The 26,754-nt window shown below is 35.5% G+C and overlaps 1 protein-coding gene across 2 annotated transcripts in view; it reads left to right on the forward strand.

Moving 5' to 3' along the window:
- Positions 1–21,484, forward strand: part of ADAMTS6 (ADAM metallopeptidase with thrombospondin type 1 motif 6) — a 125,905-nt gene extending 104,421 nt beyond the window's left edge. For both annotated transcript variants that reach the window (XM_030467371.1, XM_008503445.2), the window contains exons 20-24: positions 6,445–6,574; positions 9,724–9,928; positions 15,138–15,314; positions 16,651–16,807; positions 21,375–21,484. In XM_030467371.1, the coding sequence (XP_030323231.1) occupies positions 6,445–6,574; positions 9,724–9,928; positions 15,138–15,314; positions 16,651–16,807; positions 21,375–21,484 (779 nt within the window). The remainder of the gene's footprint in view (positions 1–6,444; positions 6,575–9,723; positions 9,929–15,137; positions 15,315–16,650; positions 16,808–21,374) is intronic.
- Positions 21,485–26,754: the final 5,270 nt, after the last annotated feature.

A 26,754-nucleotide genomic window follows, 5' to 3' on the forward strand; every position in this document is an offset into this window, starting at 1 on the left:
CAACAGGTCTTCTGTTCTAGGGCCAGTCTCAGTTTTGCAGAATAGGAATAGTATGGTATAGTAAACGGAATGATAAGGAAGGAGATGGAAGAGGATTTCTTGCATAGGAGAGTTCACTATGATACCGTAGCTCTGGATTCCATTCCTACCTCCCTTGTGTGGTTCTGATGTGATATTGAGCAACTAAAGGCATACATTACAGTCTTACTTACTAATTATCAGTTCATCATTGTATGGGTACATCTCTCAAATGTCTGACCTCTGAAGCATGCAGTGAATTTCCCCATTGCGTGCAGTGTACATTCTGAACATTCAGCCTGAGTTCGGGCATCTGAAATCAATTGATATTTTCCACATTCACATCCCCTCCCTCTATAATGTTAATAGAGTGGGCTAGAAGATAAGTTGAAGTTTGTGAAAGAAAATCTTACATGTTCAGAGTGCTTCTAAAGGGCAGAGGCTTTCTTTCATGAGTGATGGAAAACTGTGTGTTCAGAAGTGTCGTTCATTTTAAAGGAGAAAAGAACAAAGTATTCCATAGTTTCTCTGCCAGTGAGCAGCATGTTGTGAATGTGCAGTGAACCAAGCATTATCATGTCTCCAAAGTCTAAAGTTTATTTTGATACGTTCTTAAGTTTTTCTAATAACAGGTTCCTCAAATTTACTAGGTAGTTAAAAAAGCTTGCATGGTAACAGACAGCTATTCTATTTTCATGGATTTGTGTACTAATTTGTAGAATGGGAATATATTTTCATTAATTTTTTATATCCATTTTAATATTTAGTATATTTTCTTAGATTTGGAAATTCAGAATTGCGACTTTTCTTTTTGTACACTAGAACCACTATTTTCTATACTGAAAAACATTTACTTAAAATAAAAATCTCATGTATACAAACCAGGTCTTCTTCTCTGGGAACATTACATAAAACTGAGTAATGTTTATTCTCCATAGTAAATATCTTTTTTTCTGAAATTTCCCTTAAAACTTTTTCTACTTGGAGTCAAGAATTTTGAGAAGGAAAATTTGTTACTATCACATATAGGCATTTGTAGATGGTGGCAGACTTAGACAAGACTACGGGAAAATAATGCCAGAGAATAGGAATACATAGTGCAAGTTTATCTGTACAGAGAGGAGGAGTGGGAGGGGAAAGAACACAGGAAATGCAGAAGGGATAGGTGGATGGATGGATAGGTGAACAGTTTTCTGGAATTCAGAAAAAAACTGATAACATTGATTTATGGACTTCAGAACTTTATTATTTAATTAGGCAGTTTGTGAAAGGGAAAACTAGAATACATATAAAGAGGAAATGAAACAACAAATGGAGGCTGGGAAGAGAAGGAAGTGTTAAAACAAGAAAGGGCGATATACTTACAGATCACAGATTTGTAGTTTATTTACTGTCACGCCTGTGTTTTCTTCTGTCTTACCTTGTAGTTTTTGAAGGCAAGTGTATGACTTTCTCCAAATCCCTAAGTGTTCTTAGTAAGATAGTGAACCACTGGTGGTCTTGTTTAAAAAAATCCAGCAAAGGAAAATAAAATAAAAATCCGTCTTTATATATTTACTTAAGTTGAAAATAAACCCAAATAAGTATGTGTGTCTATTTTTAAAATTTCTTCTATGCATAATAAGTTGTAGAAGTAAATGATAACAGCATTCAACATCTGGAACGTAGCAGGTAACCTAAGCATGTGATTTTATTCATTCTACTAGACTTCATCTCCACATGAGTCAAATATAATGATTTTTATCAAATAGTCAGTGTAGTATTATAATTTAATTGATTGCTGTCCAGTTTTCTTTGCTGTTCATCATTCTTGCAGAGTACTGCCTAGTGGGTTTTTTTCATGCCCTCAGATGGGTTATGAAACTGTCTTTAGACAAATAAAACATACTTGTACTCATCAAGGAAAATATAAGTTTGGCTCTGTGATGAATATCTTGTGATCTGATGAGTGAGTTCAGAAAGTATGTCTGGGTTAACCAGCATGCACTAGTTTTTAGTGATGCAGGTTTAAATATGTATTGGTACTGGCATCTTTATAATTAACTGTTGCAATCACAAACCACAATTTTTGGGGTTGCTTTTAAAAATAGATAAAGAATTTAAATGCCTGCAATTTTAATTTAAGAATAAAATAAGCTCCATGTAATTTAAAATTTGGCTGCTGAAAGTCATGCAGACTGTTTGAGAAGCATCTTAGTTCCCTGGAGGTTATGGTCACTAAACCACTGGAGTTTTGTTTTCTATTAGAATTACATTGACCAGTCATGAGGACATTTGATGACTTTTATTATAAACTGTAAATCTGTTGATTTGAAAGAAGACTGTTTCTTTTTAGATTATTTTAAAATTAGAGTGTGCTTTCTAGATTATTTTAGGAGAGACCATATACATGGGAAAGAGTTGATAATTTGAAAAGAATTTCATTTTTTCAAGGCCCACTGGGCTTAACCAACTTGTAGCCTTAGTCTGGGTACCATCTGCAATTCTGTCTTTTTCCATTTCATTTTCTTGTTGTAAGTTAGAGTCATAATTTTTTTTCTGGGATTTTACTTTAAATAACAGTGTAATTAGACAGCAGTGATAGAAGGTTTACATGCTGATGACAAGATTCAGAGCATTTTAAAACTGGATTAATACTCATCTGGCATAGACTAAAGATTCTTCACTGTTTGAGTGAATAGTGGCTTACAGGTGATAAGCTGCCTGACCAGCATTCAATAAATAACATGTGTGGCTTTATTTTTTAAGCTGAGCACAATGATACTTTGTGTTCATAGTACTTCAGAATATTTTCTTATTACATAGCTTCTCAGAAATTAATTTAATGAGGCTGTCAAAGCCTAGAAGGAAATGTGCCTGATGGCAGTGGGAAATTCAGTGAAAACGTAACATCTAAGCTGCCAAAAAAATACATATATGAGAATGGCATGCATCATAAAGATTTCTTATTCCTATAGTGTGTATAAACTATTATTTTAAGCAATTATATTTGGAGGAAGTACCATTATAAAGGCAACATTCAACAGGTTTTATCAGCCACCAAGACAATTAAGAAAGTTTATAATTGAAAAGATTAATGATTATTCACAAGTTGGAGCTGAAAATGAATTCTGTGTCAACTAGCAGCACCATGTTACTAGCATTACTGTTTGGCTATACATTTAAATATTATTTCTCGTCACAGTGATGACTGAATAGAAAATTACTAGAGAAGTACTCCTACTTGTCAGAACTGATCTTAATTGCTTTCATCTGTTGGCAGTGTTTTTATAGATTATAGAGTTTTAAGTGAATCGTCTCGTCACAGCTTCTCAGATATTCAGATCTTCCATTTATTTGTCGAGACACAAGGGAAGCCTTAAAGTAGTGCTTAATTTGGTAAACATTTTCCTCTTTCATGCTGCAATTGATGTCTTTACTAAAATAGTACTAATGGAGTAGAGAACTGAAGAAAATTATTTGTCACTATGTTTATGTGTGTATCTGTAATATACATAATAAGACAGAATTAAGAAGTGATTTGAAATTTTGAAGAAAAGTATGAAGATTTAGAAATAAGTGAAAAATGGCACAAGGTGTAATATGGTAGGTCATGCTTGACTAGCCAGATACATTTTAATATATAACTTATATAACTTAATGTATATTGTAAGGCCAAGGAAATATAGTAGATTCATGGATCTAATTTTTCTTAAGGCTTTTGCTGTCACCATCACTTAAAAAAAGAATTAGACAAGATTAGTATACAAAAGAGGCATGCTAGAAATGTCAATTACTGAGCTAAAAGACAGTCAGCCTGATGGGCTGCTTTGAGACTTTGCACATGATTTGTGAGACTTCAGTTTTTCTTGTTCTGATGGCAGCATAAAACGCAGAAAGCTCTGGCAAGCTTCTGAGAGTGCAGTGCAAGGAGATAAGCAAGAGAAGACCGAGATATGTTGTAGCCATGCTAAAAGCAGATGTGTTTTTAGATTGTGTTTATTTAAAAGTATTAATGACATTGCATAAGTCACTAATAAAACCACTCTGTTGTACTGGGCACAGCTTGTATTGTGGCTGTAAAAAAATCAAGTGTGAGCAGATAAACAGTGATTGTGAGGCTGACCAAAGGAATGGTGTCTCTAACAACACAGAGACTACCAAGAGGTGGCTTGGTTATCTCAATAAAGTTACTTAAATTGAAAGATTGTTTTGACTTTAAAACATTAAATTGGCAATTAATGCATTTAGAATGGAAATTGGAATGCCTATAGTACTCACAGGTGTGAAGTTCTGAGAAGAAACAATGTACCTGAATCTAAAGTGGAGCTTGATCAGTTTGTGAAAGGGATGACATAGAGTGGTTCCCAGCAATAGAAGGGTGTTGCAGAGTTCTTACCTGCTAAACAAGCATCCTGTAAGAAATGGTATGTTGAGAAATTAATCCAATTCTTCCCCTGCTTGTAAGGAACATGTGTTTTAGAGAACATTTTTATGGGCTTAGATCCAGGCTGCTGGGTTTTCCTAAGAGTATTTGAATTAACAAGGCTGCATTTCTGTATGAGGGATAATACTGATATTTTTAGGATACCATGGCAGTTATCTTGTAAATCGCAATTTGCTGTTGCAGAGTGAAGAGATGTTAGCTGGGAGTACATCTCCAGAAGAGTGCTCTTACATGCCATAGAAGGTTGAGGAACTTTAGAGGGTAGGGAAGCCCCCAGAGACACAAGATTGATAGGGCCTGTGACACAATGATAAAAAACAAGTTTAATCAGTAATCAGAAAATAAGACATTCATCAAGTGCAGGCAGGTGTGGATTTTTAACTGTGTTTTCAAGATTGTTTAAACAGTTGACATCAGACTGTAATTGAATAAAAACTAGGCATAAGAATCTTTCCACCTTAGCTAAATTAACCACTAAGTCACAGAAGTTATGGTACTCATGGGAGTTAAAATCAGAGAGAGAAGGAATCATACCTACCTCTGCATCTGCTGCCTGATGGGGGAGTACATGCCATCCTCAAGACTCATGAAAAAGGATATTACCATTTTCCCTATTGTCCTTGGCACGTAGTGTTGTGAAGACATTGCCCATTGCTCTGTGGGAGTGAATGGGAGACTGTTCATAGCCTGTCAGGATATTGTGTGGGCCAAATTTCAGGCATCTCAAGGCTAGGCTTGACTCACTGTTGGAATTAAACACTTGAATTCTGAATGCATCACATTTTAGGAACCAAAGTATGAGGTTTTATTTTTGTCCCTAATGAGTAACAAGAGAAGCAATTGCAAGGTAAGCTGTTAAGCGTGTCTAAACTGAGCAAAAAGACTGCAAATATTTGGGGAGAAATCCCATTGTTTTAGTGGGATATTTAGTGTCTGAAACATATTTATATAATTAATATTATTACTGCATGTCTACCTCCTGTAAAAGCTCATTTTAAAATGAAGAGAAGGTTGTAAAGTTGGCAGATGTTTGAAGCAGGATGTTTTAATTCCCATTTAATTGTGTGCATTTCACATTTTGGTAAAAGTTAAATAATTGCTTCTGTTTTTGAGAAATGTTCAGGGCTTTTGGCAACCTTTTTCATAGAAATAATCCTATTATTTCTGTATTGTGACTTCTTATATTCAATAAGAATTGCATATGAATTGCAGATCCACAGACTTTTTATGCCAACACATATCATACAGCTTGTTCTAAAAAGAGAGTAGGAGGCTGTGTGCACTTCTCTTTATAGCAGTACTCTGGGTTTCACTCATATCAACAGTTCTTTAATGCCTTTTTTATAACCAATTTTTTAAAAATCGGAAAATCTGCTCCATATGTTACCTGCTCTATCTTACTGTGTTACCTTGGCAGTCATTTGTCAGTATATTTTGGTAATGGTATTCACTTCCAAACTGCCCTGTTAATGATTAACAGTGAAAGAGGAGATGGGAGTGCCAGATAAAAGGAGCACTGACAGAGACAGACTGCATCCTTCAGTATGAATAATACTTTTATTATTTTAATGAAGAAAATGCTTACAGGATGACATGTATAAATATGCAGCAGTGTTTCCCAGTATTGCTCGTTTATATTAAACCAGAGCACATGAACAATAATTTTGCATTAAAGTGTGACCACATTCTATTTGGTGATGTTTTCTTTGGAAATTTAAGTGTCTTTTATAAGAAAATGAGGGTAGACAGAAAATGGATTTTGTGCAATATACAAATAAAAACAATCTGTTAGTAAAGCTATAAATATATTCCCTTTGTTTTAGAGCACAGAAGTAATTTAAAATCCTCTCTCAGTGTGTTGGCCTAAAATTGAAAGAAAATTAAAGATTTACTGTAGCAAGGGGGCATTCGGTTGATCTGAACTCACATCTCTGTGGCACTCAGCCAAATAAAGTGGTGAGCAAGAATGATTAATTAATAGTGCTTTGTTTCATCCCAAGGTGTGCAGAAACAAGAGGTGGTGTGTAAAAGATTGGATGACAACTCCATTGTACAAAACAATTATTGTGATCCTGACAGTAAGCCTCCAGAAAACCAAAGAGCCTGCAACACTGAGCCTTGCCCACCTGAGTAAGTCATTAATCACTTAGATGGACACATGTTTTACATAGATAAAAAAGTCTTTGTAACCTATAGTAAATCCTGTTGACCATATGTGTATAAAATGCTCTTCTAGTATTAGAGTCCTGTCTTACAGGCAGGATATTTGATTTTGTTTTTTGTCATGGTTTATTGTTTTTCTTGAATCAGTTATGGAAAATACATACTTTGACCCAGAGCAGACCTGACTTAACTGAGGAACAGTGATATTGAAACTACACATAGCAGCTCAGATACTGTCAGTATAAACATACTTGCAAAGCAGATTCTTAGAGTGTGTCAGATGTGGTGAATAGTTCTCATTGTAGAAGCATGGACCATTTTTAAGGCAGCAATAACAGAGGTGAGACTAAATTTGCAGGAGATATTCATATTACACACTAAATGTTTGCCATATTTTTAAGTATATCAAAATTTGGATTGAAGTGTTCACAGTAATGCTGTGTGCCTTTAGGATTAGGTGTCTGTTTAGTTACATCAGTTTATTTTTATTTTTAAAGATAGTTGTATGCTATGTACTGAAAACACAGCAACTCACTTATTAAAAAATGAAATTTGGCAAGGACCTATAGCATAAATTAACCTTACAACAAAAGCTGTTTAGAAACAGTTGTCACATTTTGCATAAGAATTTGAGCAGATACAGAACTCCTTGTGTTTTGAGGCAAATTTTGGGGAAAGTGAAAGAGAAAAAACAGTTCATTGATTCACAAGCTGTGGTTAGTTCAAGTTTGATAATGTGTAGCTGTATTCCAGTTGGGCATGAAAGTTATTTATGCTGATTAAATGTAGATATTACATAATAAAGAAATACCGTGGTCTCTTAAAAACTGTAAAATTTCAGCATGAAGCACACTGGAAGGAATGAGACAGGATTATGATGTCTTAAAATGCAAACAAGTCTTTATGAAGTTTCTTCCCAGAGCATCAGCTGCTTCCCTGGTGTTGTGACCGGGTGCAGGATGGCAGAGCAAGGTCTTCTACACTCACTCCCCCTTTGTCATGCACACACTCATTTGATGTAAAGAGAAGTGAAGCCTTTACACTGTTTTCTCTTTGAGTGAGTTTGAATGTGAATATGCTGTTTCACATACAGCTCTGAATTATGTCTAAATCATTGTCCCCTACATTATGTGTGTAAATATATATTTATGTTTATCTTGTGAGGCTATGCACTTGGGTTCTGTTTGGATAAACTGTCTAGCACAGCTCTAAGTGCATGAACTCAGCTCTCACACCCCGTACTTAGAGCAGAACTTGGGAAGTGGTCAGTTCCTTTTTACCAACACATTCCTGTCTCCTCCTCTGAATGGCTTAGTTAACAAATTAGAACTTCAAAAAGAAGTGTTAACACAGCTGTTCTGAACTAGCTACTTTTTATTTTTTGCACTGATGTTATTTAAAAAAACAAGGAAAAAAATCCCAAAGAACCCAGCCAAAAAACAGGATATGTTTGGATTCTCCCTTCAGTACAGCAGGGATATGGATGAAAATGGTGAAACTCAAATCACCAAGATTCAGAGAGTGGATAGTTTGTGTTAATCAGCATCTGCTGATCAGAGCAGTTCTGCCCACATCTGTCCATTCTGGTTTTTTTCTACAAGATGAATACAAACTCCTAAGGAAGGGTTCTTGATTCCTGATCCTTTAAACAGCCTTGAAAAAGACTGTTCAGCTTGCAGATAGTTATCAAAAGAAGTTTACCCATTTGGCTGGAAGATTTATGAATTACTCCCCATGCAGAGTAGCCAAATATTTCCTTTTTTAATTAAATCAATTCCACTTTTCTTGCTGTGTATACCCAAAGTTCTGAAAATGTAACTCGTTCTAACTGAATGCCAGTTACATTGTTCCTGATGTACCTGAGCAGTAGCAAAGACTGTGTCCCTAGTATTTTGTTTCTTATTAAAATAAGTAACTCTTAAAGTTCCAGATTTCAAGAAATGATACATGTAATTCTCATAGTTATAGGAATTATGAATACTATCTTGTTATACAGAATAAACATAAAAGGTACCTGAGAATGCGCCTGAGCAAATCATATTACCAAGTCAAAATGAACATTTCTGCTTCTCCAAAGCTCAGAAGTACTTTTAATTCTCCCTACTGTGGTAAAAGCACTAAGTTTGGTGGCAAAGAATTACAACCTAACTCTTTCTTCTGTCACAAAATCTGGTGTGTTTGCGTCTCTGCATTGATCTAGATACAGCTTAGAATTTATTACATATTCTGTAACACAAGACAGAATAGCAGCACATATTTTTTTGACAAAAGCTTCAGAAAATTACTGGTCCTATGAAGTGGCTCCAAGTATACCTCCAGGAGCCTTTTGTATGCCTTTAACATTTATCAGTAGACATGAACAAAAAAACCTGCTACAGCCAGTTAACAGCTGCTTCAGTCTCTGTAGCTGCACAAAGTAATCTAAATACACTATAGAACTCTTGCCTTTTACTGTATACACACAAACGCAGAGAAGTTCCCCCTTTCAGCTATCATGCAATGCCTTAATTTTTTTAACCATTTGTCGACATAACTTGTGATGCCTTTATCATTACTAGTGTTTGCTTTACTTTCTCTAAATAAGAATATTTTGCATTTCAGTTTATAAAAATGTGTAGAAACACTTTATAATCAGATGAGAATTAACTCTCAGCCCAATTTTGAGATCAGTTTCCTGAACTGTGATGATACTAGCGAGGCAACCATCTTGGCTCTAAACTTGTGCTTGTAAACTGCAGCAGGGGTTCTCAAACGCTTCCAATTGGAAACTACTTTCAGTGAAATATCTTCAGGAAAGTCCAGTACAAATCTACTAAAATAGCTGCAGTTTTGCCAGGCTCAAGACTCCTTTCTGACTACTGTAGCCTAGGCAGAAAATGGCTGCTCTGGAAAAAGTGCAAGACAGTATTATTATTGGAAGATTTGACTGCAGTGAGGCATAAATTGAAATGTTCAGTAAAAAGACCCACAAGTTTCTACTTTATTTCACTGTGGATACATGTATTGTTAACAATGATTTTGGTTTCGTAACTTAAACTGTTTGTATTCTGGGTTCATGGAATTACCTGCACTGTTTCTGAAATGTAGTAACTGAGTCTCCTGCCTTTTCTATCCAGATGGTTTATAGGAGATTGGTCAGAGTGCAGTAAGACCTGTGATGGAGGAATGCGTTCACGAACAGTTCTCTGTATCAGAAAAATTGGACCTTCTGAGGAGGAGACACTGGACAATACCAACTGTTTAACACACTGGCCTATTGAGAAAGAGCCCTGTAACAATCAGTCCTGTCCCCCACAGTGGGTTGCTTTGGACTGGTCCGAAGTAAGAAAGTTTTGTGTTTGCTCATGGGTAACAGTGGAGACAAGAACTCTGACTCACCACAGAATATTAGTACATTTTTATCACTGCTTGCTAAGTAAAGAATTAATGAGAATTTTAAAACCTCTAGATGCAGTATTGAAGCATTTTTTAATGTTTTCTCCCTTTCTGTGTTGTCAGTTATGTTATTTGTGACCTGTTTTTTGTTGTTTTTTTTTTCTCACAATAGGAGAAAAACAGTAAAATAGAGATAAAAACAGGAAAATGCAAAACAGAATAGAGTAATATAGTGTCCATTGGTTTTTGAACAGGCGAATAACTGGATAGTAGACATGGAGACTTTACACTATCAGAAGACAGAATAAACTTTTATTTCATCTGAAGTAACTGTGTTGATGTGAAGCTACAACTTTCTTAGCAATGTGCCTTAGGAGGCAGCCCTGAAAGTTGGTATTCTCTTAAGAAATCACATCTTTCACTGAGCATGGTGATGCCTGTTATCCTTTAAGTCAGGTTGAGAATGTATCTTATACTGATTCAAGTATTAAATTTCAAGGATGTGAGCCAGTGCAGATGAAAGGAAATACGTCTGATTGCATTGACAGATACATTTGATTCATGCTGCAGTACAGGCAAATCAGACTGCAAAAATGTCTGTAAGCTTTTTCAGATCCTTGCTATCATGGACTCCCATCTTACCCCACTTTTTATCTCAAAGTACTCTTTGGAGTACTTAAAGTTTAGTATTTCCTGAGTTTCCATGTCCATGTTCTTGCAGTCAAATGCAGCTGTATCATGTTATTGGTTTCATAAATTGATTAAACCGTGTTTTGAAATTAGTTAATTTGGGAGTTTCTCCTACTGCTTCTTGGAAACCTATTCCTGAACTTTTGAACATGAGAACATTTCATGCAGTTCAAAGACTAATGTTCTAGTTCCATGCTGCTCTATACCTGTTTACTTTTGTTACCTGAAACAGCCCTTTTTTTCTTTGCAGCTATTATTCATAAGGAATTAATTCATTTTGATCATATTGTGTTTCATGCTTCAGTTTTAAGTTGTCTTTCTGAGAATGTATTTCTAGAGTTAAATGTATGTATTATCCCAGAGGAGTTTTCATGTGAGCCTCATTCTTTTGTTTTCTGCCTCTACTGAAAATAGCCATAACCTACAGTGAATCACTATACCCTAAATAAGCTCTGTGTTCTACAGTCATCACATACTGATTATATAAGGTTCTTAAGCTCTCTTAATATATCCAGATCATTACACTTCTGTTTTTAATTTCTTGGATGTGTTTGGTCTTGGGTTTGGGTTTTTTTGTTGTTTTTTGTGAATGACATGATCTTGCATGTCATACTGCAACAATTCATTTCTGTTAGTGTTGTCTTCATGGAATACCACTTCGTTCTGAAGAGTAAACCTCTGTAGCATCAAAGTCAGTTAGCTGCTTGTGCTGTCTGCTGCTTTAATTAACTTTGAAATAGTTAACAACTGAAACTACACTTATATGAATGTCATTAAGCAGACTAGAAAGAGATGAATAAGATCAGTCCTGTGACTGATCCTTAGGAGGTCTTTGCAGGTAGCATTTCTCAAACCCTGAACTTTGTCCATTTTTTGTCTCCCTCTCAAATACCGTACAGAAGCCCAGGTAGGTTAAAAGTATTCCGTTTGCTTTGTCTGAAAAAATGAAGTGAGACTATTAGAATAAACTGGAATGACCTACGGGTTTCATTGTATCCCATTTTCTGAGTACTTCTTTGCCTTTAAATAGACATTCAAAATAAGTGGTAGGTCACTATATAATCTAAAGAAGTTTGTGCTGTAATTGCACAGATCTGTTCTATGCACAGATACTTTCATCTTCAGAAGGTGGTGTAGTCTCTGGAAATTAGAAGCATAAAGAAGCAAGCCTATCAGCATCATTGTGAGCACCCATCAAAGGGAGGGGTACTTAACAGCTGTGGCCATAATTTGTTATTATAGGTTATATGGTTCACTGAGTCACGGAATAGTTGAGGTTGGAAGGAATATCCAGAGGTCATCTTATCCAGCCCCCACCCTGCTCAAGCAGGGCCACCAAAAGCTGGTCTGGACTATGTCCAGACAACTTTTTAATAATATCTCCAAGGCTGTAGACTACACCGGTTATTAGTAAATTACAGTCAAAGAATTATGGCAGTACTTATATCTTCAGATTAAACTACAGGTGCCATGGAAACTGTTGTTGTTCATTGCTGTCTGAATTGCTTAGATATTAGCTGAAAAAAACACTTCTGTAGGCAATTTAAAGTTATTATTATACGTGTCATTTTTCTTAGAAGAAAATAAAGATGTGTCAGTTGCTGTACAGGTAATGGGTTTTGTTCTATAAGAAATTACAAATAAAATGCAATTTTAGTGAGCTCTTATATCAAAGAAGAATCTTCCAAAATATAATGTGAACCTCTGCATTTTTTCATTCTCATTAATTTGTCAGACAGATACTTTTGCTTATATTCTCAATTCTCAATTATTTGTATCAGGTTTTGTTAACAATCCACTATGATAAAACAGAGAAGTCATAGATGAGCATACTTCAGTCTGTCTCTAGTTTTACTTAATTTTAGATATTTTAAAATCAGTTCTACAAAATGTCATCAGTCTTATATTCTGAAACCTGTAGAAAAGTGTTTTATTTCTGGAACTTTTTTCAGTGTAGATCACGACTTCAGGAAACATAGAAATGGAACAGTGAAGTTAAAATGTGTATTTCTCTGCATGCAGAACATTTTTTTCAAACTCACTGTTAGACTGCATTTCCCACAAGAAGTAGGGCACCAAAATCAAGGCAGAAATGGTATTAAATGGTCTTTGTCCCTACCTGAAAAGGTACAGTGTATTCCAGCCCTTTGTGAATGAACCTGACTTACAGCAGAAAGGAATGGGGAGAGAACAAATGAGTGGATGAGTAAGAGGGGATGTTCAGTTGAAGCCTATCATACCACACCTGTGTCATTGATAATTTTTGATGATGGATACAAAGAGCTTACAGTACTTTATTTCCAACTGGAATATCTAATCATCATCTCAGTACTAACAAATAATACTACTTACATGAATAAATGTTGTCTGTATACATTTGCTCCTCAAGACATTGGTCAGGAATGCATTGTTCTTAGAGCTATCAGCATTGTCACCCACATAAGAAGCTTAAACTTTTTAAGGCGTTCATTAACAGCCTTTTATACAGAAGGAGCGTATTTTGAAACAGGCAATACATGATAAAAATGAAACAATTATAGAACTTTTTTACTTGATGGTCCACTTGGTGAGCATCAACATAGTTACACATTTGTTTTTAATTTTCAGTGATAATTATAAAAAAATTATCTTTTCGGTCTGACAAACAAAAACATTTTGTAAACATAGTGATTAAATAAAGTGTTAGGAGAATGTGAAAGTCTTTATATTGAATAGTAGTTAATAGTTGTTGCTTGCCCTGCAAAATGTAATTATTCTCAGGTAGTGTCAGGTTTCCCGTGATTTTTTGGTGGTTTGCAATAGCTTGAGTTTTGATGTGAAGCATGATAATAATAACTATTATTATTTCGCCCACTGTAAACTGGTACTTTTATATTTTTAGAGAAAAAAAAATAATCTGGAAAAAAAAATTAAAAAAGGATTTCTTGAGAAGAGCCTTATCAAACAAGCACATTTACTTTGCATTCATATTACCATTAGTTATGACTTCCACTGAGTGAGTCAAAATTCTAGAAGCATTTAGTAATGGAAGACACTTTTTCCTGTTTTTGTTTTGTCTGGGTATTTTGTCTCATTTGCTTTGGAGACATAAATTTTTAGTTAAATTCTACTCATTTATTTTTGGTGATTCAGTATTATTGTAGGCAACCTATTTCCTTACTTCACTTTCATTTCTGGGGACAGGGTGTAATCCATCTTATTTAGTGGAATTTCTTCTATGACTCAGAAAAGTGTTTTTTTTAAGGGCTGTTGTTTTCTTCTGCTACATACCAGTAGCTGAAAGAAGATTTTTTCTCAGATGGCAGCTTAGGCACAGATAAAATTGGGCACAATAAAGTTTGGATCAGTCACACATCTTTTTGAAACCATGTCTTAGGGATTTTTCTTTTTTTGTCCCAGTTATGTCCTGGCCTGTGTGAAAGGTCTTCAGTGTGCAACCTCTTGGATATTGGTTCAGTTCAACATAGTATTATTTCTCAGATAATATTTTGTCTCTGCAGCTGCTTTCATATGAAAGGCAATTCCACTTTGACAGGTTTAGTGTAATCTGTATATAAGGTTCATGCTTTCAGAAACTGATTTTGGTCTAAACACTGCAGATATGCTTATGGGATAAAGGTTAACATGCCAGTACAGAATTCTAAACTGTACTTGCAAAATCCCCTGGTCAGATATTAAAGGACAGATATGGGGAAGGGCTTGAGTTCTAATTTTATTAGCAATTGTCTTTTCCCCATCCTGCAGTTGCAAATGACAGTTGATATTCAGTAGCAAAAGGAAGAATGGGAGTGGGAATAGGAGAAAAAGCAGAAGTTGCCAGCCCTTCTTTTCAAAGTACCAACTTATTTTTGGCTTGCTGTTAGAATGAGCAGAGGATTGATAAAAGAAGGAAAAACAAGGACTGTGTGAAAACAGAATTTAAATTCAGACAGGACAGGAGAGAAAAGCGTGCACTGTAGGACAGCGTATAATATTCCTATCTCAGTATCTGGTTTCAGTGGAGTCCAGTAAAGCATATATCTTCCATATGTGTTCATTGTAACTAAGCAGTCTGCAAGTGAGGTAGAGAAAGACTATACTAAGGTGACAGTAAGATTGGAAGAGTTCCAATTTCCAAAGTGCACTCAGGTTTGTTTCATAATAGTGCTGCATATGGCAGACCTTTCTACTTCACAGCACAGTGCTTTTTGTAAACCTAACAAAAGGTTCATACATAACAAAGTAAATGGTAGCATCATAGCCTAAACATAAATAGAAAAGGAAACCTGTATTTATCAAATTGAAACTTAATACAGCAATGGTCGGGCAGATTGTTTGTGTTTCTAAATGGTTTTAAATTATAGTTGTTATTATCATGTAATTATAAGACAAAAACCACATTCTCATATTTTCCATAATAAAATTCATGACACTTTTATTAACTTTTTATTTAAATTTTAATTATTTTTTATATCATTATTTTTAGTGCACACCAAAGTGTGGCCCGGGATTCAAACATCGAATTGTTCTGTGCAAAAGCAGCGATCTTTTAAAAACTTTTCCAGCTGCACAATGCCAAGAGGAAAGCAAACCACCAGCCCGCGTCCGCTGTAGTTTAGGCCGATGTCCTCCTCCTCGCTGGGTTACTGGAGACTGGGGACAGGTAAGAGATACCTCAGGCAAATATTGGTTGCTGTTGGGTCTCATTTGCACCTTCTCAGGATGCTGGAAATGGGTATGATATGGTTCCCATGACTGAAACAAAAGCTTTTCACCTATTTTTCTCAGTTTGAAATGTTATTCTGAGTTGTCTGCTAAGCTGTAATGGATTTGTTGACAGAAGTCTAGTTCCTGTATGCAGTATGCATTTGTTGAAAAATTAGTACTCCTTATTAAAGTTTTTTGAAAGGAGATTTTGGCACACAGCAAAGCTGCAAGGCTTAGTTTTAAAAAATATTTAACTATTAAGAAACAAGAAGAAAATAGAAGGCCAATTCTGATTTCAGTAAGGTATCTGCTGTTATATCTATTTCTACATCTATATCTATATCTATATCTAATCTATATCTATATCTATATCTATATCTATATCTATATCTATATCTATACCTATATTGATATCTATCTATATTTATCTATATCTATGTATGTATCTATTTAGCTCTCTCTTTATGTATCTCTCACCAGAAAACCTTTGAGTGTTTTTTAAAAGACTTATGTGTGTGGATCTTAGGAATCCAATTTAGCACTGGACTTGGTAGGCTAAGGTTGCTGGTTGGACTCAATGATCTTAAAGATCTTTTCCAGCCAGAATGATTCTGTTTTACTGTGAGATTCCTTCCGTCTTTATTGGTTTTTGCTTCTCAGTTATGTTTTAAAAATAATGCATATTTCATTGTCTCGGTTTGCTGAGTAATTTGCCACTATTGAAAATAAAGCACTTTAGCTTAATTAATCAGGGGACAAGAATTTGTGGTATTGCAGTCTAACTGGCTTTTCTTTTGTGATAGTTGTTCAGATGCTAGTTTATCTGAAATTGATATTGTACTAAAGCCACTGATTAGTTATATATTTAAAATATATTTTGATACAGCAAAGTATTTTTGTTTGAAAGATAGCTTCTTTTTTTCCTTAAAAACAGGCCTGCAACAGATTTCAATTCTTGAACTCTTTGTTTTTTCTTTATTCTAAAGTGTGTATTTCTCTCCTGAAAACATGCACTTAAATTATATTCTTATACTTTGAATCTGAACTATTCAGGCCAACTTTGCATTGTGTTTCGTTTTCTTTGGAAGACAAGTGCTTGCATATACTGTCAAAAAAGAAGAATTCTAGACTATTTTATAAAAATTATTATCTGTATAAACCAAATCTCTTCAGATGCCTGTCTCTTTAAAATTTGTACATGTGTACTGTTCCTGATTATTTTCCTGTTATGTTATTACTTAACTAAAAATTGGATCCAGGTGGGTTTACATTTTTATTTTTCTGGTTTTTAGTGTTCTGCACAGTGTGGTCTTGGGCAACAGATGAGAACAGTACAGTGCCTCTCATATACCGGACAAGCATCCAGCGAGTGTCCAGAAACACTTAAACCTCCATCAATGCAACAGTGTGAAAGTAAATGTGATAGTACTCCCATTTCCAACACAGAAGGTAGGTTTGCCACCTAAACATAATTTATTCTGGAAAGAGTAAAGTGACATCATAGCATTACCACATTAATTTGTCAGAAAAGGTTTACAGGACATCATCTCTGAGACTGAGAATGCATGTTTTACACATTTTTCCTAATTGGTCATTGTAGTTTAAAAATGAAGTCAATAGAAATCTAAAACATGTTCATTGTTTAAAAATCACTTCTTATAAAATAGAGCTTAAGTTGAGGAAAAATTCAGTTGTTTTCTTTCATTAATACTCCAGTTTTTTCACCAGGTCAGTGGAAATATCTGTAATAGCAGGAGAAGCATGATATAATTCACTGACCTTTCTACCAACTTCATCTGTGGTTAACAATGTAGTGGCAAAAATAGTTTTAATTACATGTTCATTGGAAGAGTAGGACCACAGACTTAATGCTACAAGGTTTTATGAGGCTGTTCTTATTCTTTGACTTGTCAGTTTTATCTAATTAACTTTCAATTTATTGGATTCTTGAAAAAATTACTGTATTTTTTTACATGATATAGTTTAATCAGACTATTAACAAGCTTCATCATAACATATTTTTGCTAGAGGATATATTAGGTAATAGTACCAAAAAAAGCTGATTAATGTTTATGAAAGGCTCCAGAGCTGAGCCCATAAATTGTCCAAGCCAAACTATTAGGAAATGCTATCTTCAAATTATAATTAGAGTGCTGGCAGTTAAAAAAAAGTTGCCTCATTGATTGTAAGTATGTAGAACAGTTGCTAGCAGAGTACATTTAATTTTGTGTGGAAGGGGAAAAGGAACAAAAAATTTCCAAAAAATACATGTTCAAAAATCAAGGAAGATTGCATAGCAGTAATAGTTCTTTTAAAAGTTATTGCCTAAATTTTAATATTCTCTAAATTTTAAGTACTTGACCCTGATGTCACTGCCTCTATCACACTGCCCTGATAACACTGCCTCTATTAACATAATCTCTGTGCAGGATATTAGTGTATCTTCTACACAGGTTCTCCAGCAGCATTGGAGGTCAATATCGTATTTATATGGAACAAATACACTGATTTAATTTTTTTTTTAAGGAGGCAGATTTATGATTGAGACTGCCCTGATTTGGTCTTCATTCAGGACCTACCATATCCATTCAGGTTCACTCCACAGATTCAGAGTTGGCATAGAAGTCTCTCTAATGGAGATGTCTTTGATGAAATGGGAGCATACTAAAATCTTCTTGGAAGTACACTGATGATTCGGTATATGATCTCCATCATTTACTACTTGGAAGTTGTAATTTTAAATAGAGAACTATTTTAATAGAAAATATTCCTGTTCTGGTATTTCCTTGTGGATGTTTTTGTGAGAGTGGTATATGCTGCCTGGACGCACGCCACTCTGCAGGGGCAGTGGGATGTGAACTCTGTGTCACCAATATTTGAGTTTCATGGAAGGAGTGAGGTCTCTCAAAGGGAGGGTTCTGCCCCTTGCAGGTGCACCTATGTAGCAGAGCACACCTGCTCAGTTGTAAAACCTTTGTCCAGGTGCCGCCAGGTAGCACTGCCTTGTGTGTTGGGCCTCTCTGTGCTGCAAAACCGACTTCAGCAACAAGACATTGGTTGGCAGCAAGGTCAGACTGGTTTCCTATTTCAAACTCCAGCAAACCTCATGATTCACTTGTCAAACTCCAGTGCCTGTAGCTTATGGAACCCATTCAACAATTTGCTAAATTTAGTTTTACTAACCCAAGATAGGAACATGTATGTTTCTGAGGAACCTTGAGCCACTCTGCAGTATGGTGATTGTGTTGGTAAAGTATGAAAGTGCTTTCTTATTTATGTAAAATTACAGTCAGAGTTTAGGAGATTCAGAAATGATTAAAGAAAGTTATGATACATGTTGTCACATTTTACATCTGCTTTAGCTCTTCATTTGAACTCTTCATTGATGATTTAGAGTATTGTAGATGAGTTTTTGACAGGCTGCCACTGATGAGGATAACATTGCAGTTGCTGCTGGAAGTGATCTACAGCAGCTTGTACCATACAATTTAAAATGTATTCAGAATTATTTTATTCTCTTAAGTATTCATATGCCTGCTGACTCTAGACTACCAAAGATATCTGAAGCTTTAACTTAGAAACTATTTTATCTATTTTTATGTCATTTCAATTTTCCTTATATTTTGTGGTCTTTGCAGTTTCTTTAGCTGAAGGCACAGTGACATTCAGTGATTTTATTACTGTAACATGATACTTAATATCATAATATTGTCTAATCTAGCCACAGACTTCAGGAAAGGAGAATTAATACTTGTAGCTTACTGAAACAGCATGAAAGAAAGGGCTCTGCTAATCCTCTTCCATTCAACCACAGTCCTGTGAAGAACAGGTTTCTTCATCCTTATTTTTAAACAGAAGTTGTTAAAAAAGACAACAGAATATTATCTCACTGCTGTCCAAATGGCATTGGCTGAACAGCATCCAGCATCCAGTTTTAGTGAAGAGGAAGAAAAATTTTGGATCATGAAATAGAATAATTTCTAATCCTACTTTTAGCAAAAATGCAGTTAGTGGCTTTACCTGTATTTAACTAAATACTGTGTGTATTAGTGTTATTTTTGGAATTGTGTGAAGCTTTTTACATCTTACCAACCTTTTTATTCCTCACTTCCTTATAATTCTCTGTCTCTCACTCCTGTATTCCTAGTCTTCTCAGATACAATGACCTGAAATTTTTCTGGAAGATATTTGACCTCTTTTGGGAAGAGTTTTTGAAACCCAGTGAAACATGGTGACCATGCGTGGTTGTTGATGGAAAAATGTCTGTTTCAACCAGCTATCCTCAGTATCTTCTGGCATCCAACTGTGTTCCTAAATTGAGAATTAAAAAATTATAAAAGTAGTACATGAAGCATTAGGCAGAAGGAATAAAAAAATTGCAATGAAAGCACTCCATCTGTCCTAATGAAAGTTTAAATAATTTCATGACCTCTACTTACCTGGCTTAAAGAATGCATACGGCCATTACTGGAGATACCACTCAGTACTGACCCTGAATTTCAGCCTTACTAATGCTTTCCTGGATTCAAGTACTAGAAGTTTTCATCTTCACTTAATCTGCTACTACATGCTTTCAGCATGAAGGCACTTAACTACCTGTTAACTTAACTACCTGTTTCAGAGCAAAAATAACAAAAAGAGATTGTGTGTAGAAGGAAAACAAACAGGAATAGCTGACTGATCATACGTGCTGATTGTGTTTATTTCATTGTTACTTTTTCTTATCTGCTTTGTGTGCCTTTTGTCTCTTTTATATTTGAGTTACAGACATCTTGGAGTCAAGAAGTCTTGTTCTCTCCGTTCTTGGAATAACAGCATCCAGGCCTCCACTCTTTTTTTCTAGATGTTGAAAATAGAATAATTGTGAAAGTACTGCTAGTTCATCTTTTTTATTCACATTTTCTTTATAGCTCTTGTAATTTGAGAAAGATTGCAGGATGAAGCCAGTATCAAAAGCAATCGTAAAAAAGTAAAGGCTTGTGTAATTCTTTTGAGAAGAATAATTTTCTAAGACATTAATCTTATTTTCATTCTATCCATCACCAAATTTTTGTAATTCAAAATTGTGGGGTTTACTTTTTCTCTGTATGAATCCCTTCCATCTTCCTACAGTAGAAACAAAGCTCCTTGCCAGGGTCCTATTTTAGTATCAGTTTGGAAGAACTGTGCAAATGCTTTTAAATGAAAAAAAAAAACATCAGGCACCTATGACAGTTCTCATTCTGGTGCAAACGACATCTACAGCAGCAGCATCTGAGACGTATAATCTGAATGTACCCCTGAGTTCTCAGGTACAGCTGTATCTCCTGCTACATCAGAATAAGGACTGGGCATGGACCAAACTACTCCATTCCCTGTTCTTACCTTGTTTCAGAAAGGAAACTGAACCTGAGGAGAACCACAGCATATTCCAGCAGTGCTTCTGTAATGTACTCCCCACAAGACACTTTTGGTATCAACTGTGTAGGATAAAAAAGGAATCCTTCCTCTGTTCTGAGCTCTTCTTCTCCCTTCATGGGAGCCTGAAGTATAATCCACCATCCAGTCCAGTCATTGAACTCATGAGTGTTTATTCATAACACTCATAATTTTCTCCATCCCTGTTAGCTTCAATGCACATTACATTTTACAGATTATTGCAAATGCAGAAGAATAGTAACAGTGTGAATTATGTTATATTTTGGATAACTCTTATGGATGGATAGAACAACTCCTGAGAAAAAAGCTGTAAAAATACAGTAAGAAAAATCATATTTCCTAGTTGTGTGAAGTGATAATTTATACCAATAAATTATAATTCTTCCATGAAAAAGTGGGCACAGTTCTAAATGTCTGGGAGAGAATCCCTCCAAACATTTTTCTGGCTTTTTAAAATGTATTCTGTGCAGTATGCTGGGCTAGTTAAAAAAGGAGCAAGGTGCACGGATAGAAAAGCAGCAAGGTAAATGTAAAATTTTCACTGTGTTTTAATTTTTTATTTCTGATTTTTTTTCTCTTTAATGCTTTTAATTATTAGAGTGCAAAGATGTTAACAAAGTGGCATATTGCCCACTGGTGCTGAAGTTCAAGTTCTGCAGTCGAGCATACTTCAGACAGATGTGCTGCAAGACCTGCCAAGGACACTGACCCACAGCAAGCACAAGAATGTGCCTTGTTATTGTCATTGTGGAAGAGTGTCCACCGAGGAGAGCCACACAGCGGAATGAGATTGACGTCCTTGCAAACGCATTACCCTGTGGAAAACGTAACCACTGGTCAGCCCCAGCTGACAGGATTTCAATATTATTTTAACTTCTGTGAAGTGGGATTTATTAATCCAAAGTGCTGGACACAGTATAAGGAGGGCATGCCAAATTGGAAAGATCCACACAACACATATAGAATAGTTTACTGCGGAACATTTGTGTTCTTTTGACTAAATCCAATAGTCTGTTTACCTCCTTGGACCATTAAAATAATTTTTATTATGGACTTAGCAATGACACTGAATCCATTTATATTTAAAACTGTTTCAAATGTAGCTGTTATGACTTGGTCTACTATGGAAGTTAAGAAGAAGAATCAAAAAAAATGTTAAATCATAGCTTAAAAATGTTAACTATTTTATCTCACAACACAGCACCACAATTTAAATTATAAAAAGAGCTTGGAAATGTTATTTAAGGAGCAGAAATTTAAAAAAAAAAAAAAAAAAGTATTTTTCCTTCATTCCACCTAATTCCCTTTGGAGTAATCCATATTTCCTGAACACTGCTGTGAGCCATATATATAGCTATATTAAATAGAACAACCATGAGGGACTTAGTTTTAAGAGGTGCAACAGTTATTGCAGTGGTGCATGAAATACAAGTGTGCTATGAAATGAAATCTGTGTCGCAGCTTTGTAGCCATCTTACCATTGTACAAGTGAAGCTGAGATTTCCACTGAAAGGGAATATATTTTAATATCACAGAGCAGGCAGATTCCCAGCAGTGGTGAAGACTGTATTGCTAGCTTCTTCACTACTACCTTGATGGTTGCTTGTAGCTTAAGACTCTGACTTCAGCTCACTTTTGTTTACAACACTGGCCACAAAAAACACCTTTGTGAGCATCTAGATCTGGTTTACCTGTTACTTTTGATCTGCCAAACCTAAGGAATTCTAGTGCAAAAGATACGCCTACTGTGTAGTAGCAAAAAGCTGAAAGTTAAAATGGATTCCAGATGTTCCCTTCTTTGATACAACAGGAGAAGGGCATTTGGTTACGGGAAAGAATATTCAGGCCACATCTGAATGGGCAAGGTTTACAACCAAAGAATAAGCAACTCATGGAGGTATCTAGGTTCTGTTCAAATGGGAAGTCAAAAGTGTGCTTGAGCCAAGAGGCCAGCTGGACTGTAAGGAGTATGGCACACTGGACAAAGGAGTGGCTAGAATGAAGTCTGACCATATTGATGCAAATCACCAGGTACATCTCTAAAGCTGGCCCATGTTTAAAGATAGGGGCAGCTTTCAGTGTGAGACTGAAACAAACTTGTGACTCTGCATTAGTAACTAGATGCCTTTATTATTCTGCTGCCTTACTTCACTTATTTCATAGCACCATATTTTTAATATTTACCAAATACTTTGCATTCTTAAATGTGAAACCAAACTTAGCCAAGTCATACTCAAGAGCCCATCATTTAAAAGTTAGTTGTCATGCTCCTCTTTCCCTTTCACTTTTCAGTAACAGACTCAACAAGAGGATAAGTAGGTACTTGTTTATGTTATTATATTGTACTTGAAAACATGCATTTTGCAGCAGGTACTTGATGAATGTGCTTTTGTGTCCAGCTATGCCTCCTTTGTTTTAGTGCAATTAAAATTATGTGAACAATAAGATGTTACAAATTCTAACTCAAATAGCACTTTTTAAAACAAGTACTCATTTCAGTGAAAATTAATTTCAAAATATCACAAGATTGAAGTGTACCAGTGTATTAACCAATAATAAGCCAGATGTGTTGCACAGTATTTACTAATGTGAATTGAGATGGAACAATAGATTTTAAGAGGACTCATACTATGAAAACTCCCAAAAATATTGACAATCTGTCTATGGGGTTTTGTGTAGCCCATGTATTCATGACCATCAAATTCCTGTCATCTGCTACCTCTTACCAGTATTTCCACTTCCATATGCCTGTGACCAGTGGAATTCATTTTCACTTGGCTTGCGTGTATTCACATATATTTATCTGCTGCTCTCATCACCATGTAAACAACTCCTGTTAAAACTGACACCAGTAGATAAAAAAACACCCGATATTTGGGAGTTGCACATAGGGATTAAGGGCAGTATGTAGTCCTTCTCTGTTAAGTGAATTGACGTTTTATATCATTTTGACAAAACACCTTGGTGCTAGCATGCCCTGGCTAGGTCAAAAATACAATGAAAAGGGAAAGGGGTTGCTATGGTATTCCCTAAGCAAGAGGCCTCTTTTTATCAAGGTCTGGTTTTCTTTGGGGCATGATTTTGTTTATCAGTTAATGTGTCTTTTCAAGTAACAAGAAAAGGGTTTTCTATGTATTCAAAAGAGACCTGGGTTTTTTTCCCTTTTTTCTTTTTTCTTTCTTTTTTTCTCCTTTTTTTTTTCTTTTTTTCTGTTTTTTTTTTTTTTTACCTCACTTAGGACGCTAAAATTTTAAGGAGTGTTTCCAAAGACACGTTTTGCTCTCTTACTGGTGCTAGAACACTAGGGAGTCCTATGTTTACTCTGCAATGTAACAGCACTGAGGTTGGAATTTAAAGAACTCCCTGGAGCAATGTTGAATTATATTGTTAAAGGGAACAAAACACAGTGTATGGGGATTTAGAAACTAAGCAATGCTTCAGAGTAAGACTGAAAAATGAAACCTAATTAAATGAAAAATAATAGGTTTCTACAGCACAGTTCATTGCTGCTGCTACACTGTAGCCATTTATATAATCTAAGCTAAATAGTGTTATATTACTAAATAGTGACAAAAGGACTATCTGTAGAGGCTATAAATATGACAGGCCTGAAATCAAATAGTAGGATACAAAATGTAGAAATCAGTCTGGTGCCAGTGTTTCCACTGAGCAATACTGTCAGCTGAAGACGATCAAAACAAAGAAAAATCTAGAGATTAAGCCTTGAAAGTGTATACACCCAGATATAGTCCATTTTGTTAGGAACTTTGTAATGGAGTGAATGTCACATAGATATCCTTAATAATACAGACTGAAATTACCTTTGTATTATTGTGATTAGTTGCTTATTATTTTATACTCAGTATTAATGTGGTACACTGTTACTTTATTATTATTATTTTTGCTTTTGTAAATTATATTCTAATTTATTGTCATGTTTCTTAACACTTGTTCTACATGCATTCTTCTGCTTGTAATGAAAACAAAAATATTGTAACACTTGATGCAGTGAAATTCCACACCAGGCACAGATTTGTTTTTAATATAGATAATTTAGGAAAATAAAACTACAGCTTTCAAGAATGATGTCTATGGTACAGTTGTCTATTCCCTGACATACATTTACTAGAATTCTGTATGCTTAACATTTGCTTCATCAGATGCATCAAAATATATATAAGATGTTTTCTTTCAAGTAACATCTATGTGTTATGCTTGAATCCTCTCCTTGGCAGCAGCAATGTTTGTCATATATAAGCAAGACAATAAGAAAAAGGATAAGTCATGAATGTGGTCATGTACATTGTTAGTTAATATTTTAGTCTAAGCAGTAATGTAGATCAAGAATGAAATCAATGGCAGCAAAACAATCCTGTACTACTTCGGATGATTTCATTAGCAGCTAGTCAGTAATAACAATAACAATAAAATGTCCTCTTGCATTGAGCTTTTAAGGTTTTATCTGAAGTTTATCTGAGGCCATAACATTTTGAAATAGAAAGTATTTTCAGACAACTTGGTTCTTAGGTCACTGTTGCAGAGAGGTGTTCATTTTCTTACCCGGTGCAGTGAAAATATCTCTGATCAAGCCCTATAAAATATTTCTTGTTTCTCAGTTAAAATCTAGCTTTTGGTTTAATGTAAACAATCACTCTGCTTTTATAAGTAAGATGTTAAAGAAGAGTTCAGAGAACTTAAAACTTTTTGATAAGGTGCACACTACTTTTGGTTATTCTTTTTTATTCTGTTTACAAATGAGGATTTAAAGAACAATTACCTGCTTAAAAGGCACAGGTATTTCTACTGGTGCTCTATCACAGAGTTTTATTGTCTTACAGATCAGAAGTTAAAGGTGGTGTAGTCTTGGTAAATAAAAGTCTTAATAATAGTTTTCTCTGTCATTCCAAAACTCTGTTGATTTTTCTTCCATACATTCAGAGTACAAGTTATCACCTGATACTCTTCCCACTATTATTCAGTCTACAGTACTGTACTTCCCCCTGGATCATTTATGTTTTGGATTATAATGACAAACTGGTTCACTGAAACAGATCCCAATGTGTTTCCCTCTCTGTTCTTCCTTCTGCTACCTTAAACCTAGCATCACCCGGGCTGACTGTAGAATTGCTGGCACATAAAATTCCCTTCAGTCTTTGTAAAATGCACTCTTCCTGTGCCTGAACTTCCTTCTGGAGCCAACCCTGGTGCTAAAATTCTCTATTACACTTTTTCAGTTTATTTCTTGAGGAAGTGGGCCCCACTTTTACCTGAGATACTTGCTTTTCCTTTCTCTTAATACCACCCCCCAATGGTTCCTTCATGAGCAAAGTCCCCGTTCTCTCTCAGACTATCCGATTGACAAGAAGGACTTTTAAATAACCCCTGTAGAATGCTGAGCAGGCCTTGGTTATTTTGCTGACTTTCTAATTACTATTATTTTTTATTACTAGGAAATAAGATCCAGGAGTCTTCCATAGAGGTTTACTACTACTGACTGGATGAGTCCTGTGAGCCTCATCTGCAGTCAGTCATCAATCTAAGAGTTTAGGAGAAGGCCACTACTACACTGAGGGTGCCATTCTGCTAGGAGTGACACTCTGTCTGGCTGTCTTCCCTTCACCACAAACAACAATTAGGTGGAAGGGATGCATCATTGCTTCTGTGCGGTCCCTGCAATCTTTGTCCTAGTCAGAATGGTGTAAGGGCATTTGCATGCAGTAATCAGGATCGTATCCCAGATGGACTGATAATGGCTCAGGCAGCCACACAACAAGGTTGTTCACTAGAGCACTAGCATCTTGGTAGTTTCCCAAGTACATTTGGCCTAGCTACAGGGGGAATTCATGTCCAGTTTAAGAAACTGGAGCTGCTTAGAATGGGGTATGGTGGTATGGTGTGCGTTTAAGGATACTGTGTCCCTCAAACTGGCATACTGTCTAAGTGCCACAGGTTTTTCTCTGTTTCTGCACAGGACTGAC

This window comes from Calypte anna, chromosome Z (genome assembly GCF_003957555.1).
Source record: "Calypte anna isolate BGI_N300 chromosome Z, bCalAnn1_v1.p, whole genome shotgun sequence".
NCBI lineage: Eukaryota > Metazoa > Chordata > Aves > Apodiformes > Trochilidae > Calypte > Calypte anna.